The following is a 14816-nucleotide window of genomic DNA, read 5'->3' as shown; positions in this document are numbered from 1 at the left end:
TGAATTTTATTGTTGTTGGCATTCGTAGGGCCCCTGCTTGTTGTTTTTGTTATTTTTCCTTATTCGCTTTTGCCCTGCACTTTGCTTTTCGATGTGCATATGTGTGCGTTTGGGTCGTGTGTGTATGGGTATGACTTCATTTCCTTTGTCGTAGGTCATCATCAATTTCACAGAAAATGCGTTTTAATTGCCTTCAATTAGTTTTCACAACGAAAGTTGCAGCAAAGAAATGTTTCATTTAATTTAATATTTTGTCAAAAAGAAATTCGAAAGGTATACAAAATGTAAGTTTAAAAGGAAAAAATGAATAGTATTGGAAGAATAATATTCATTTTTGCAAAGACATTTTAATAAAATCAACATTTTGAAGCATTTTAAGTTCAAATTTTAGTAACTCTTCAACCTTTTATTTATTTTATTATTTCGATATTTTATATTATTTTGGCTTTTTGGGATCGTTTCCAATCTTTTTAACGTGTAAAATTCTAAAATCTTCTTTTATTTCACATTTTTACGCACACCGTGGATCTTTTTATAATAATTAATTGCGAGTTAATATTTTTAAAAGGGTTTTTGTCTAATATCACTGTAAATATTTATTGCATTTTTGCGCTGCAATGCCGCTAGCACCAAGCATTTCAAAGTCGCGTCCCACACTGACAAAAGGGTAGAGAACTTATTCACCAACGCATTTGGCAGCCAGGGTTGCCACCTTGCAAAAAGCCCCACAAAATAAGGAAAAAAAAGAGTGACGACGGGCAAAAATGGTAATAAAAGCAAATGAATCGCACCAAGTGCATCCAATGCACACACACAAAGAGGGGTAAATGCATGGGGCAGTGCAAGCAGAGGAGGGAGAGGAGGAGGCGAGCAAGCCGGCCGCTTTTTGCGTGGCAATTTGTTTGTGTGTATTGCAATTTCTGGCTGCACTCTCTCGTTCTCTCCCTCTCTCTCTCTCTCTGTCTTCCACACAAATACTCGCAAGTACGTAAGATTTAGGCTACATATATTTTTTAAATATATTTTTCCCCTTAGTAATCTGTATTTTAATCAATTTTCTTGCTTACCAGTGCTGCAAAGCGTCAATGCACCCACACGTTTTCTGCTTTTTTTTTGGTTTGGGGACAGAGAAGTCGAATGCACCTGTCAAATGCAAGACATATCTCTTCTTTTAAGACCACAAAAATCCGTCACGAATTGCAGTGTAGTCACGCACACACATACAGCCAATACGAGTACCATCACACGCACACAGTTGCAGCAAGAAGAGGAGCGCGCTACGCGAACCGCCGTGTGCAACGAGACTTTTGCAAATAAAATGCAATTTTCAATTCAAAATTCCCGACAAAAGAAAGCGTCGCCGGCAGAGGCAGAATCAGCGACAGCGACGTAAGCTGCATAAATGACGCTCAGTGAAAAGTAAGAGCATGCAAAGCTTGCAGTTACTCTTAAATCAGGGGAATGGCTTGTTCTTGTTTTTGTATCTGTGAGTATAACTCTCTCTTTTCAGAGTACTCTGATGTAGTTGTAGTGCAGTTTGAATTTGCAAACTCATTTTATGTTCTTAACATGCCATTTTTACATTTCCATTTTTAACAGTAACGTGCAAAAAAAAAGTTGTTGAATAAACGTGCCCTTTTAATGTGATTAAGGTATGAAGACAAAATATAATTTTTTAGAATTATCCTAATTTAAAAATTGTATTAAAATAAAACGTTTTTAACTGTAGTTACGTATAAAACGTTAAACATATTATTTATGCTTTTTCTAGGGAATAATTTTTCTTTAAATTAAATTCCTGTTTCCAATCTCACCTTACAAACTGAACCAGTAAAGGGCTATTACTTCTAGCCAATGCCCCCAAATTAACAGGGTGTTAAAAGACTTAAAGCAGGTTGTCCAAAAAACACATTCCACAACTCCCACTAACAAGATCCGATCCATTTGAAAGCTTTTTTGGCCACATTTCTAAGGAGGCGCACTAATAACAATTTTGATTTCTATTTCGGCCGTAGCGGCGCTTTTCCAAAGTTTTGATAGATAGGTTTGAGGCACAGGTAGTTTAATTAGTCCGGTCACACTGGCCACACTGGGCCTGTAAAAACGATTACTGACAAAAGGTATCGATATTATCGAAATCGGTTCTTGTTCCCAGCTCTACCGCACTCGTGCGAACTTATTTTAATAATAAATTGAATTTATTAATTAAAACCGAGCGATACCGTAATGGCATCCATCCTGAGGACGGGTAAACTGCTGCGTTATTTCGCTGGCTTCACAAGAAACGTAGTTGTGAGCTCGGTGCGCGAAAACGAGTCGAGTAATCTGCTAAACAATGCGCCCTGCATGTGCGGGCAGTTCCAGAAGTGAGTAAAAACCATACAAAGTACCGGCATTACGCAATGCATCCATATATTTATGTAAATAGTACGATATTTAGAAATTTCACATTTATTAATAGCTGGCTAGAAAGAGGCATTTCCTTTTAAGTGGGGTACTTTAGCTAATCAATGGGTCTAATATTTACATAACCTCATCCTAAACTAAGAGCCATCTATTTGATCATACAATTCTTGTCTTAAAAGGTCAGATTAAACTAATCACGATTTCATGTAACTCTCCTTACTCAATGATATTTAATGTTAGAACACTTCTCCGAAGGTTGGCTAATAAGATACAATTTACTTATAATTTAAATTAAAACAATATTATCCCCTTAGTGGATTTGCCACAAATGCCGCAGCCAAGGCCGAGCTGAGTCTGGAAAAACAGATTCGCCGGTTGGACCAGGATGTTCGCCGGATCGGTCGCATTTCTCGACGGGATCTGGAGGAGGTGCTCGATGAGATCCGCACCCACAGGACGGCCACCAGTTCGCAATCTTTGCTTGTCATTCGCTGCTGCGGTAACTTGGTACCTGAGGAGTTGCCGGAAGTCAGAACGGCGTTGGTGCAGGAGATCTGGAAGACCCTGAATGCCCTGAATGTACCGATGGACATCTCCCATTACAATGCCCTCCTTCGAGTTTATTTGGAGAATGAGCATGGATTCGCACCCACTGATTTTCTAGCGGAGATCGAGGCAAAAGGTATTGAGCCCAATAGGGTGACCTATCAGCGACTGATTGCTCGTTACTGCCAGCAGGGAGACATCGAAGGAGCCACCAGGATTCTAGAATTTATGCGGGCAAAGAGCCTTCCTGTCAATGAAAATGTCTTTAATTCTCTGATCCTGGGACATTCACAGGTTGGCAAATTAAAATAAAACAAAAGGTAATATGTAACTATTATGTTCAATAACTTCACAGGCCAACGACTTGGAGTCCGCCAAGGGGATCCTGGGAGTGATGAAGCAGGCAGGATTGGAGCCCAGTGCGGACACCTACACGACTCTTATATGTGCCTTTGCCCGACACGGAGATCTGACTGCCCTGAAGGAAACCCTTGCCGAATGCGAGCAGAAGGAGATAATTTTGCTAGACAAAGATCTTCTGGATGTCGTGTACACTCTCACCGTCAATGGCAACGGAGAGCAAGTGGATGAGATACTGCCCAAGTTACGCCTCTCGCCCGGTTTCAACCAGGATGCAGTGAATGTGATCCTCCGCCTGGTAAACAAGGGACACGAGGATGTGGGTTTGAAGCTCCTCCGAGTGATGCCAAGAAGCAGTCGTGTAAATGGCGAACCCGTAGATGTGGGAGCCTTCTTTATCAGGCAAATGGTTAAGGCTAACCGACCAGTGGAAAAGATCCTATCCATCTGCAAGGCCCTGCAGTCAGAGGGTCTTAATCCCAAAGCTTTGACAATCGCTACCGAAGCCGGATTGACAAATGGTGTGGTTAACAATGCCCTTCCACTGCTGCAAGAGATGAAGAATGCTGGTTTGCCCATTAGACAGCATTATTTCTGGCCTTTGATCTGTTCCGTAGAATCCAATCAGGTTCTGGAAATCGTACGTCGAATGCAACAGGAGTTTGCAGTTTTTCCCAACTCCGAAACAGTCAGGGATTATGTGATTCCAAACTTGAAGGAGAAGAACTGGGAGCGAATTGTCACCGCCTTGAGGGATGCTGGAGTTCCTAGCTCCACTGCTGTTACCTCTGCGGTTTACTCTGCCTTGGTTACCCACCAAATTGCGGATGCTGCCAAAATTATGGAGCAAAATAGGGCTTACTATGTGCCCGTCTTGTTTAGGCAACCACTGATCCTGGCACTCAGTCATACGAATGATTATGCATCCTTCATCCGCTGTGTCCGACAAATACACGAAGGCTTGCAATTAAGACAACCCAAGGAGGAGGAAGGCGAGCAAGTTGAAGGCGGAGCTGCTGCTCCCGTGGAACGCAATACTCCCGATGTTGTTGGAGGAATTCTTCAGGAGGCAACCACTTATTTCCGACGAGATCGCGCTGCCACTCTGGAGAAAATTCTAAAGGGATTGGTTAAACAGGGATTATCCATCAGCAGTGCCAAAGCAACTCAGTTGTCCGATCAATTGGGGTCCGAATTGACTCCTAAGATCTCGGAACTCCTTGGTAAATTGAGCTCGGGTGAACTAGAACCTGTTCCTCTGCCAAACAGCGGAAAAAGGAGCTTGGACACCCTGTCTATTGATGGTGAGTAATATCTCGTATTGTTGGTAAACATTATTCCAAATAATTTCTTATCTTCTTCAGAACTCGAGCGATTCATTGTCAATGTGGAGGCAAAGGGAGAGAATGCCAATAACATCAAGAGGCAACTTTTGAACGCCTGTTTCCGTTCACAAAATCTGGAAAAAACCCTTCAAGTTATTGAGAAACTGGATACCGATAAATATCAGATCCCCATTGGCATCTATGCGCAGCTTATCGACCTGTATACACATCACAAGAAGAGTTCCGAGGCCTTGGAAACCTTTGATAAACTGAAAGCGAAGGATCCAACCTTCCAGTTAGATAACCTAAAGGCTGTTCGTCTGGCTGATCTTCTCCTGCAAGAGGAACGTGTTGATGCTGCTTTCAAAGTGTTGGAAGACAACAAGAAGGATTCTCCAATAGCTGAAGCTGAGGGAAGCTTTAACTACGTGAGCACCGTGTGGAGAGTTTTTAACTCAATCGCCGAAGCTGGTCAGCCAGAAAAACTGAAAAAATTGTTTGATGCCCTGGTGGCGGCCAATTATATTGTGCCCACTAATGTGCTTCTGGGTCCACTGATCAAGGTTCACCTGGTCAAGGATGATATTCCGAAGGCCATCGAAGCCTTTGAGGAGATTTGCCAGAAGTATAAATCAACTCCTTGGAAAAATGAGCTAGCCTGTCGCTTGATCCAAAAGGAAGATGCCGCGAATCTGCAGAAGCTGACAGATTTGAGCACTGGAATTCATGGTGAGGTCAATAGCTTATACGATCTTGTCTTCTCTTTCGTCGAGTGCGGACGTGTGAGACAAGCCAGGAAGATTTTAGAAACTCCCGGATTGCGTACTCGTCCTCAGAGAATCAGCAGTGCCTGTGATCGTTATAAAAATGAGGGATTGCTTCAGCCCCTAGAAGGTCTCATTGAAGCCACAAAGGATTTAGGACACATCGATAGAAATAAGATTTACTACACACTCCTGCTAAGCTACGACAAGGCAGATGAAGCTGAGAAAGCTCTTGGATTGTGGACCAAAATGCAGGAGGAATCCGTAACACCCAACGATGCTTTCCTTTTGAAATTGGCCGACATGCTGAAAAGGAAAAACATTGATGTGCCGTTTGTGGTGCCAGAAACGCAAAAGGAAGTCAGAACCAAGAAAAACAAAACGAAAGAACAAACGAAAACCGAAGTTAGCACAGAAACAGCTAAAATCCCAGATCAACCCAAAGAGAAGTCTCCAAAGAAGGACCAATCAAAAACTGCCCCGCCACCAAAACCAGTTTCCCATTTGTCTGGTTTCCGCAAAGCCATCCTGGCCAATGATCCAGATGCAGCCATTTCCCACAAACAAAGTTTCCTAAGTGGAGAGAAAGTTGGTGCCTTAGACGTTTCCCGACTGATTGAGCTTTTGGTTCGAGCTGATCGTTTATCTGAGGCCACAAAATACGTTGAGGAACTGCTGGCTGATAAACTGCACCCGCAGCCCAAGATCTTTAAGTTTTACCTGAACAAAATCGCTGCTGCTGGAGATTTGGAAACGCTGGAAAAGATTGGCAAACAGTTGAATGATGAGCAAAAACGTCTAGTTTCGTTTGACAATCGGTTCTGTCATGCTAATATAGTGGCTGGAAAGGCAGACCAGTTCCTGAACCACCTAACAACGGAAATTGATGCAGCAAAATCCTCTGAAGAGGCTACCAAGCTGGCCGAGAAGTTCCCACGCGGAGGAGCGGTGGGCATTTTGGAAAAGCATCCGGAATTGGTGCCGCAATGTAGGTCTTCCTTATTTTTAAATCTAAAAGAAGGTATAATTTATATTAATGAACATTCTTTTCAGACCAAGTCCTGGCTGAGAAGTTTGCCTTCCACAATCAACTGGGACCCATGAATGTCCTATGGATGCATCTCATTTCCAGCGGGGAGGAGTCTGCCTCCAAGCAGATTTGGGATAAGCACCTGTCCAATGCACCAAGGCTGATGTTCCAGCGAGTTTTGCAGACGGCCCGGGAGCAACAGGATGAGAAACTTGTCTCCACTGTTATTTCTCAGCTAAAAAACAGCAAAATCTCGGAAGGAGCGATCGGAAATGCATACTCCTGTTTGATCGATATTCAAACGACTAAGGGTAACTCCGAAAAGGCCATGGATGTGCTGGCCAATGCCATTAAGGATGTCTCTCTGGAGAATATCAATAGGACTGCTCTGCTCCGTTTAAAACAGGCGGTGGAGGAGAAATCCCAGACGTTCCCCTACACGATTCCTGAGAAGCGCACGAAAGCCGATGACTCCAGCTCTTCTTCATCCTCGTCCTCCAGCGACGATGATGTGTCGCCGTCGATACCCGAAACCGTTCCACCCAAACCGGACAGCAAGGCTTAGTGACTTTCAAAATAAGTCCCTCCTCTAGTTTAACCCGTCGTGATTAAAGCTTATTTTTAAAGTATTTACTATGGATAAACAATTTGTAAACTAAAATAAATATAGTTGTTTTGTTGCGAAAATATTTTTTTATATATTTATGAAATTTAAGAGGTATCCGTCTATTCTTATTTCAACATACCTCATGTATAAGATTGTATTTTTGCGAAGAATATGTGAGCAATTTTAAACCGCCTATCGATATATAACGGCGCGTGGGATTTCAATATTTAAAGGCAAACATATGTTTCATATATGTGGAAGATACATTTAGCATGTAAATCATGTTATCGATAACAGCTCATTTTTGCGTCACAATTAACTTTCTCTGATTTGGCTTCAAATGCATGATATGAGCTTGTCCTGAAAGACCTAAATGTCGAATAAAGTTTTATACACATCAGTCGATGAATTTTGAAAATACAGTATTTAATTTATATAAGTTACTGCAATTTTAAATAAGGTCTTTCGTTTGCAAACGATACTAAAACCTCAGCAACCCCAAATTCTAGACTATCGATACTAATGTCAATTGTTACCCAGCTCTATTATCGCCGCGTTGTGTTTTTTGCTCTTACAAATTTTCATCGTTGTTTTTCCAAACATTCTCTCGAATTAAACGCGCCATGGCGGAAAGCGATGCCGAAAGCGATTCTAGTAGCAATTCTAGCAGTAGTGACTCTTCCAGTGGAAGCGAAAGCGACGACAGGAGCGAATCCTCATCCTCTTCCAGCAGCGGGCGGGAAGAAGAAGCAGTGCAGAAAGAATCCGCCAAAGGTACGAAAAAATCTGATGATAAGGATAAAAGGGAGAAAAGTCGTAAGGAGAAAGAAACTGGAAAAGAAGAGTATCAACATGACCAGCGAACAGATCCGCTTAAACACTCCCGGTTGGAATCTAATGAAATTTCCCATTCTGCTGGCGTGGAAAAGCAGCAAGAAGAAGCAGCAGCAGCTGCTGCGACGGCGGAAAGTGAGAAATTAAATGAAGCGGAAAAAGTTGAAACACCTGTCCAACGAAAAGAGGAAACAGAGGCCACAGGTGTGACGAAAGACCTGGAAAATCCTAAAGAGGAAGCAGAAGAACGTCTAAAAAAAGATGAGCAGCCGGTTACCACCAATGGAAGTATTAAGAAATCGCCGGATGGAACAGCTGCGACTATAGTGGAAACTCTCACAACGGACAACCACATTGAGGAAGGGGAAATAACCGATGTAAGCCAAACCATTTCACATCCCACTATTTTAAATGTTTGGGTAGGCTTATGAATAATTCTAGCATATCATTTCATCATCAATGAAATTAAAAGCATTTGAATGATTTGGCGCTAGAATTGATTAATTATTTGTGTAGTAATTGTAAAAACCACTCTATATTTGCACATTTCATATTTTTTAAATTTATTTATACAAATTTAAAGATTAATAACTTAAAAACATAAATATTCTACTATTTTAGAAAGACGACGATGACTTTCCACCTACTAAGGAAAGCGAAAAATCCGCCGCCACCAAGAACAGTCCATCCAAAGAAACCCACCGCCAACGAAGTCCCAGTCAAGAGGAGAATCGACGACGGCCCCGTTCCACCAGCAAAAGTCCTTCACCACGTAACCGGCGTCGTCGTCGCTCTAGAAGCAAGTACAGTAGAACTCGTAGCCGCAGTGTCAGCCCAGTTCGCCGGAGATCCAATTCCTTGGAGAGAAGGCGCCTGGAGCGACAAAAACGTCATGAGGCACGGGATAAACGCGACGAAGAAAGAGCTAAGGAGCGAGAGAAGCGCCATCAAAATCGTGACAAATCCACCAGCCGGCGTAGGGATGATTCGAGGGATAGAAAGAGGTCATCAGATCGCAAACGAGATCGATCCACCTCGAGCCAAGGCTCACTATCCTCCAAAACTGCTCGCAATTCTGAAGCCAATAATGCAGATAATGAAACGGTAACCGAGCCGACTGCCAAAATAACAGAGCGTCAACGAAAGACTGTGGATGTATTGACGTCAAGGACAGGAGGAGCTTATATTCCACCAGCTAAGCTGCGTTTGATGCAGTCACAGATCACAGATAAAGCATCAGCTGCCTATCAGAGAATCGCTTGGGAGGCCCTCAAAAAATCCATCCATGGTTACATCAACAAAGTGAATGTGACAAATATAGCAATCATTACCAGGGAGCTTTTAAGAGAGAATATCGTCAGGGGAAGGGGCTTACTCAGCAGGAGTATTATCCAAGCACAGGCTGCTTCGCCCACTTTTACCCATGTGTACGCCGCTCTGGTGAGCATTATAAACTCAAAGTTCCCGAATATAGGCGAGCTCCTTCTCAAACGTCTGGTCATCCAATTTCGTAGGGCATTCCGACGTAATGATAAGTTGGTATGCATGTCGGCCACTAGATTCATAGGTCACCTGGTAAACCAGCGAGTGGCTCATGAAATTTTAGCCCTAGAGATCCTCACCCTGTTGGTGGAAACTCCTACAGATGATTCTGTAGAGGTGGCCATTGCTTTTCTTAAAGAATGCGGCATGAAACTGACTGAGGTTTCCTCCAAAGGCATTGGGGCCATCTTTGAGATGCTGAGAAACATCCTGCATGAGGGAAAGTTGGACAAGCGAGTACAGTACATGATCGAGGTGCTGTTCCAGGTGCGAAAGGATGGCTTTAAGGATCATCCGGCTGTTGTTTCGGAACTGGAACTGGTGGAAGAGGACGATCAGTTCACACATCTGATGATGTTAGACGAAGCCACTGAAACAGAGGATATACTAAGTAAGTGAATCCATAGTGTATGTACTTCGTATTCTAATTCTTCTATTTTTGTGTCAAGATGTTTTTAAATTTGACGACAACTATGCGGAGAACGAAGACAAATACAAAGGATTGAGTCGCGAGATCCTGGGCAGTGACGATGGCAGTAGTTCTGGGTCGGGTTCTGGATCAGATTCAGATAGCGATTCGGACGGAGAATCTGGATCGGACGCGGAAAAGAAAACCGAAGGTGGAGACATCATCGACAACACCGAAACCAATCTGATTGCCCTACGACGCACAATTTACTTAACAATTAACTCTAGTTTGGACTATGAGGAGTGTGCCCACAAACTAATGAAAATGCAACTGAAACCCGGGCAGGAAATAGAATTATGTCATATGTTCCTTGATTGTTGTGCGGAACAAAGGACATATGAAAAGTTTTATGGACTGCTGGCTCAGCGTTTCTGTAACATAAATAAGATCTATATACCACCCTTTGAGGAAATTTTTAAGGATACCTATCAAACCACACACAGATTGGATACGAACCGTTTGAGAAACGTCAGCAAGTTTTTTGCTCACCTGCTATTTACCGACGCCATCAGTTGGGATGTGCTCGAATGCATACTACTGAATGAGGATGATACCACTTCATCGAGCAGGATCTTCATAAAAATCCTATTTCAGGAGCTAGCTGAGTACATGGGCTTGGGAAAACTAAATGCGAAACTCAAGGAAGACGTTTTGGTGGAAAGTCTAGCTGGTCTATTCCCCAAGGATAATCCAAGAAATACACGCTTCTCAATTAACTTTTTCACCTCTATTGGCTTGGGTGGACTGACCGACGATTTAAGAAGATTCTTGAAAAATGCCCCCAAGGCTGTGCCCGCTATAAATGCAGAAATCCTGGCCAATACAGGAGGGAATCCTTTTAGAGATGGGTCTGCACCCGCTGGGAATTCCAAGGTAGAACCACCTTCGTCCGATTCCTCATCATCGTCATCTTCAGACACTAGCAGCGAAGACTCCAGTGAAAGCGAAAGTAGTTCTTCTAGTGAATCTTCAAGTTCCGATTCCAGTTCAGAACCCAAGAAAAAACGAAAACGCAAGGATAAAGGCAAGAAGAAATTGAAGAAGGTCAGTAAGGAGAAGGCCAAGAAGAGCAAAAACAAAAAGGCCGAGAAGAAAAAGAAGGCTGAGAAGGAGAAACGGAGAGCGGAGAAGGAAAGGGAAAAGGAGAAGCAAAAGAAAGGGAGAAGGAAAAGGAGAAAGATAAAAAGCGCGAGAAAGAGAAAAAGAAGGCAGCCAAAAAGAAATCAAAGCGCAAAAGGAAACGCCAGGAGAGCTCAAGTTCCAGCAGCAGCGAAGACACCGAAAAAAAATCGTCCGAATCCTCTTCATCGAGATCGTCCAGCGTAGAAAGCGACGCAGAGCCTCAGGCAAAGATCAAGCGCCAGGAGCAGATCCAAAAAAACAACAAGTTCCGAGGGCAACCCAAAGACAGTGATGAATTCAATCTGGAAGGTCCTGAATCCAGAGATTGCAATCGTTATCAGTCAAATGGAAATGGCCAGAGACGCAGGGACAATTCCTTTGACAGAGAAAGAAACCAAGAGAATTCTTCATTTGGCAGAGAACTGAGACGTGAGAACATTTCTTATCATAGTGAAAGAACCCGTAAGGAAATGAAATCGATCCCTCACAATAGGCAAATAAGTCGGTATAGATCACTTTCTTATGAGAATCCACGTAAAAGAGAGAAATCGTTCTCTCGAGAAAGACGGATCGAGAAGAGCAGCCGCGGTGAAAAAGACAGCCGACGTGGTGACAGTTCGTCTAAAGATCGTGGATCAGATCGTGGTGAAAAGTCTGATCGTGGCGAGAGGTCAGATCGCAGTGGACGTGATCGTGATAAGGAGCGGGATCGGGAAAGAGGTCATGATCTCAAACGACAACGGGGACGTGAACGAGAGCGTGACCGATCGCGTGACCGCCCACGAAGGGAACGCAGTTCGCAGAGATCCAAGGGGCGTGGCTGAATATAGAGAAAAGCATCGTGGAGACTGGAAACCGTGACGAAACAAATAAAGGCATATGAATATTTGTGTTAACTACTATACTTTTACATGTGTACAAAAAAAAACTAAACCCACTAAATGATAAAACAAAAATAAATGTACAAAATGCAACTTTAAAAAAAATACAACCATTATTTTTATTTACTAAGAATTTTTATTTATACGGATTATAAAAACTTTTCGGCCATAATTTTGAAAGATAGGTAGTTAAAATACACTGAATTTAAATTTTGTTGATAATTTAACACACCATTATAATAAATTAATTCGCAAAATATGTATATTTTTTTTTATGATTATATATGTACATAGTTTGTAATGTGCAGTATTTAGTTTTTCAACCGCAATTTTTATTTCAATTAAGTAATATAACAATTGTCACAAGACAATGTCTTATTGGTTATAAAATACTAAAGCTATTTATAAATCATAAATTTCAACTCAAGTTAAAAAATCTTATAGTATATTTATATTATAATTGAGTAACTGAAAAAAATATTTTAAGAAGCGGTTCACTGTTTTTATATTTTTTTTTCTTGTTAAATAGTAAATTCAAAATTCTCATCAAAAAACATTTTCTTTTTTCACATTCACCTAGCGCAGGGGCTTATAATTTATAAAGTTTCTAAACTATTTTTTAGCCAAAAACAGCTTTTTTCCTTCCGAAACCTGCTGGTTCCTATGTGCGTTGCCAACTATCCTGTTAGCTTTTGATTAGAAAAAAGCTATTTTTATCTTAAATAATTTTCACTGTTGTAATCTTTAAGTTAAAAAGTATAAAAGGTCATAATGTAATATGCTACAAAATAACAAAACACATTTAAGAAATTTTTGAAGTTTTGGTTTGGCTATTTTTATTGTTGGCAACAAAAAGCTAAATTTGACTGGAAAAAGTGGGCAGTCTTGGTTGCCAACCACGCTGTAATGGCCGTCTCGGCATTTTTTAGCCCCTTTACTTCAGTTTCGCCGGGTGCGTCCACACTATTTTCTTTCTTTTCGTTTCCCGAAACGTGAACACACGCGGATTTCGCTGGGCGGATTTTGAAAATTGATAAATAAGGTAATTATGCCAGCCATCCGAGCCGCAAAACCAGTGATAAATACTAATGGACGTGCAAACTGTTTTAATCTGTTGAAAAACAGCCGGCAAGATGACCAAGAAGCGCCGTAATGGAGGACGCAACAAGCACAATCGCGGCCATGTGAAGCCCGTGCGCTGCACCAACTGCGCCCGTTGTGTGCCCAAGGATAAGGCCATCAAGAAGTTCGTCATCCGCAACATCGTGGAGGCTGCCGCCGTTCGTGACATCACGGAGGCCAGCATCTGGGACTCCTACGTCCTGCCAAAGTTATACGCGAAGCTCCACTACTGTGTGTCCTGCGCAATCCACTCCAAGGTGGTGCGTAACCGTTCCCGCGAGGCTCGTCGCATCCGTACACCACCACTGCGCTCCTTCCCCAAGGACATGGCCCGCAACAACCAGAATAGGAAGTAGAGATCTTGTCTAGCCGAGGAGCACTGGGTGCTGCCCCTGACATCTCTGTATTGAGTCTACTTTCTAGCCGGGTTCTCTCATCCGTACTCCCCTGTTCGGATCGGGTGCAAAGCCAAGATAAGCAGACAAAATATATGCATCCAGTACTTTTTTAATATCAAATAAACAGCGTGCTTCATTGGGAAACAGCTACTACTTAAAATACATTCCATTAATATAACCGGGTACTTCCAGTTCAAAAGGATGCCAAGTAATCTTCTCGAGAACTGAAACTGCAAATCTCCATTGTCACTTTATGCTTGTAAAATTGATTTTTAGAGAATTTTGCCCGCTTAAAAGGGCCGGAGCCGGTTTTTTTTTAATGTAAGTCACTAAAAACGTTGTGGAACTGTGAGATCTACATTGTTAAGAGGTTCACGTCTTTTGGTGGACACAATGGGAAAGTGCATTTTAGTCTTTGATTTGTTTACTTCTTATTGCAATCAAGCGTTTGCAAACCAGCGGAAGGGAGGAAACTACTAATAATGTCGGCTGTGCAGATTTCTTGTGATATGACACAGCGGAGTCAAAAGACAAGGCAGATAAGCAGAGAAGGATTTAAGGTTAGTCGCGATAATTAAATAGCGATAAACACATGTTATTTACATATTACCACGTTTGTCTTATCACTTGTAAATGATTTAAAATAATGTTTTTCATCACATTTAATTCCGTGGTTTTTAGGCAGAAGCCATACTCTCCTCACATATTTATTCATAACTATCTCGAATCACTGACGCTTTTCTACTTGTTTCCTGCTCGGAGGTGTACTTAGTCGTGTGTGATATCTCATATCCGGCTTTTCCTTCCAACAGGCAGAAACCAAAGAAGATGGGTAACCCACTTTTAATTAAATTTAATTATTGCTTTCTTTAATATCGAGTTTTACTAACCACCTAACGTCAATATTCGGGTTTCCAAGTCGCTATATAATAGGTTTACGTTCACATATTAAAAACTTTAATTTTTTAAAACAAGTTAATTGTACTAGTCAACGTTTTCTTATTGGACAACTATAAGGCTAATAACCCCTTTTATTTAACTGTAAGTAAAATTTCAAGTAGAAGAAACAAAAGCTTCGCAGTTCTCCCGCGGTGGCGCCACAGTGCATGTAAAATGTAAAACGTATGTACTATTAGATTTTAAGACGACTTAAACATCAATTAAATATTCTTAAACGTTGATAAATGGTTATCATTAAAATTAGGTTTATGTATGTTTATTATTTTAGAAAGTATTTCAGTCATGTACAATTTGAAAGAACCGTAGAACAACCATAATTTAATTATAATAATAACCAACCAATTATAGCAATACCAACGTTATTTAATTTGATTTTGTAAAAATATCTAAACTAATTTTTAAAGACAGACTTAATACTCTGATATACCGAATGTATTTTTTCTCTGCAAG

The 14816-nt window shown here is 41.5% G+C and overlaps 3 protein-coding genes across 3 annotated transcripts; all 3 read left to right on the top strand.

Annotated features, from left to right (window-relative positions):
• Positions 1-2128: 2128 nt before the first annotated feature.
• Positions 2129-7118, top strand: LOC108105693 (leucine-rich PPR motif-containing protein, mitochondrial). Its single transcript, XM_017212403.2, has 5 exons — positions 2129-2366; positions 2721-3246; positions 3308-4616; positions 4677-6389; positions 6455-7118. The coding sequence occupies exons 1-5, from the start codon at positions 2227-2229 to the stop codon at positions 6994-6996; spliced, it is 4230 nt and encodes a 1409-aa protein (XP_017067892.2). The 5' UTR covers positions 2129-2226; the 3' UTR covers positions 6997-7118.
• A 438-nt stretch (positions 7119-7556) lies between these two features.
• LOC108105700 (pre-mRNA-splicing factor CWC22 homolog) lies at positions 7557-11985 on the top strand. The gene is given in 4 exon segments (XM_017212409.2): positions 7557-8249; positions 8494-9805; positions 9864-11039; positions 11042-11985. Coding segments are annotated over 4 exon segments (3864 nt in total). The 5' UTR covers positions 7557-7661; the 3' UTR covers positions 11830-11985.
• Positions 11986-12818: 833 nt separating this feature from the next.
• On the top strand, positions 12819-13566 carry LOC108105714 (40S ribosomal protein S26). The gene is made up of 2 exons (XM_017212429.2): positions 12819-12928; positions 13012-13566. The coding sequence occupies exon 2, from the start codon at positions 13020-13022 to the stop codon at positions 13362-13364; it is 345 nt and encodes a 114-aa protein (XP_017067918.1). The 5' UTR covers positions 12819-12928; positions 13012-13019; the 3' UTR covers positions 13365-13566.
• The last annotated feature ends 1250 nt before the right edge of the window (positions 13567-14816 follow it).

This window comes from Drosophila eugracilis, unplaced genomic scaffold (assembly GCF_018153835.1).
Source record: "Drosophila eugracilis isolate 14026-0451.02 unplaced genomic scaffold, ASM1815383v1 contig_1197, whole genome shotgun sequence".
Lineage (NCBI taxonomy): Eukaryota > Metazoa > Arthropoda > Insecta > Diptera > Drosophilidae > Drosophila > Drosophila eugracilis.
This window is presented reverse-complemented; position numbering and strand designations above follow the sequence as displayed.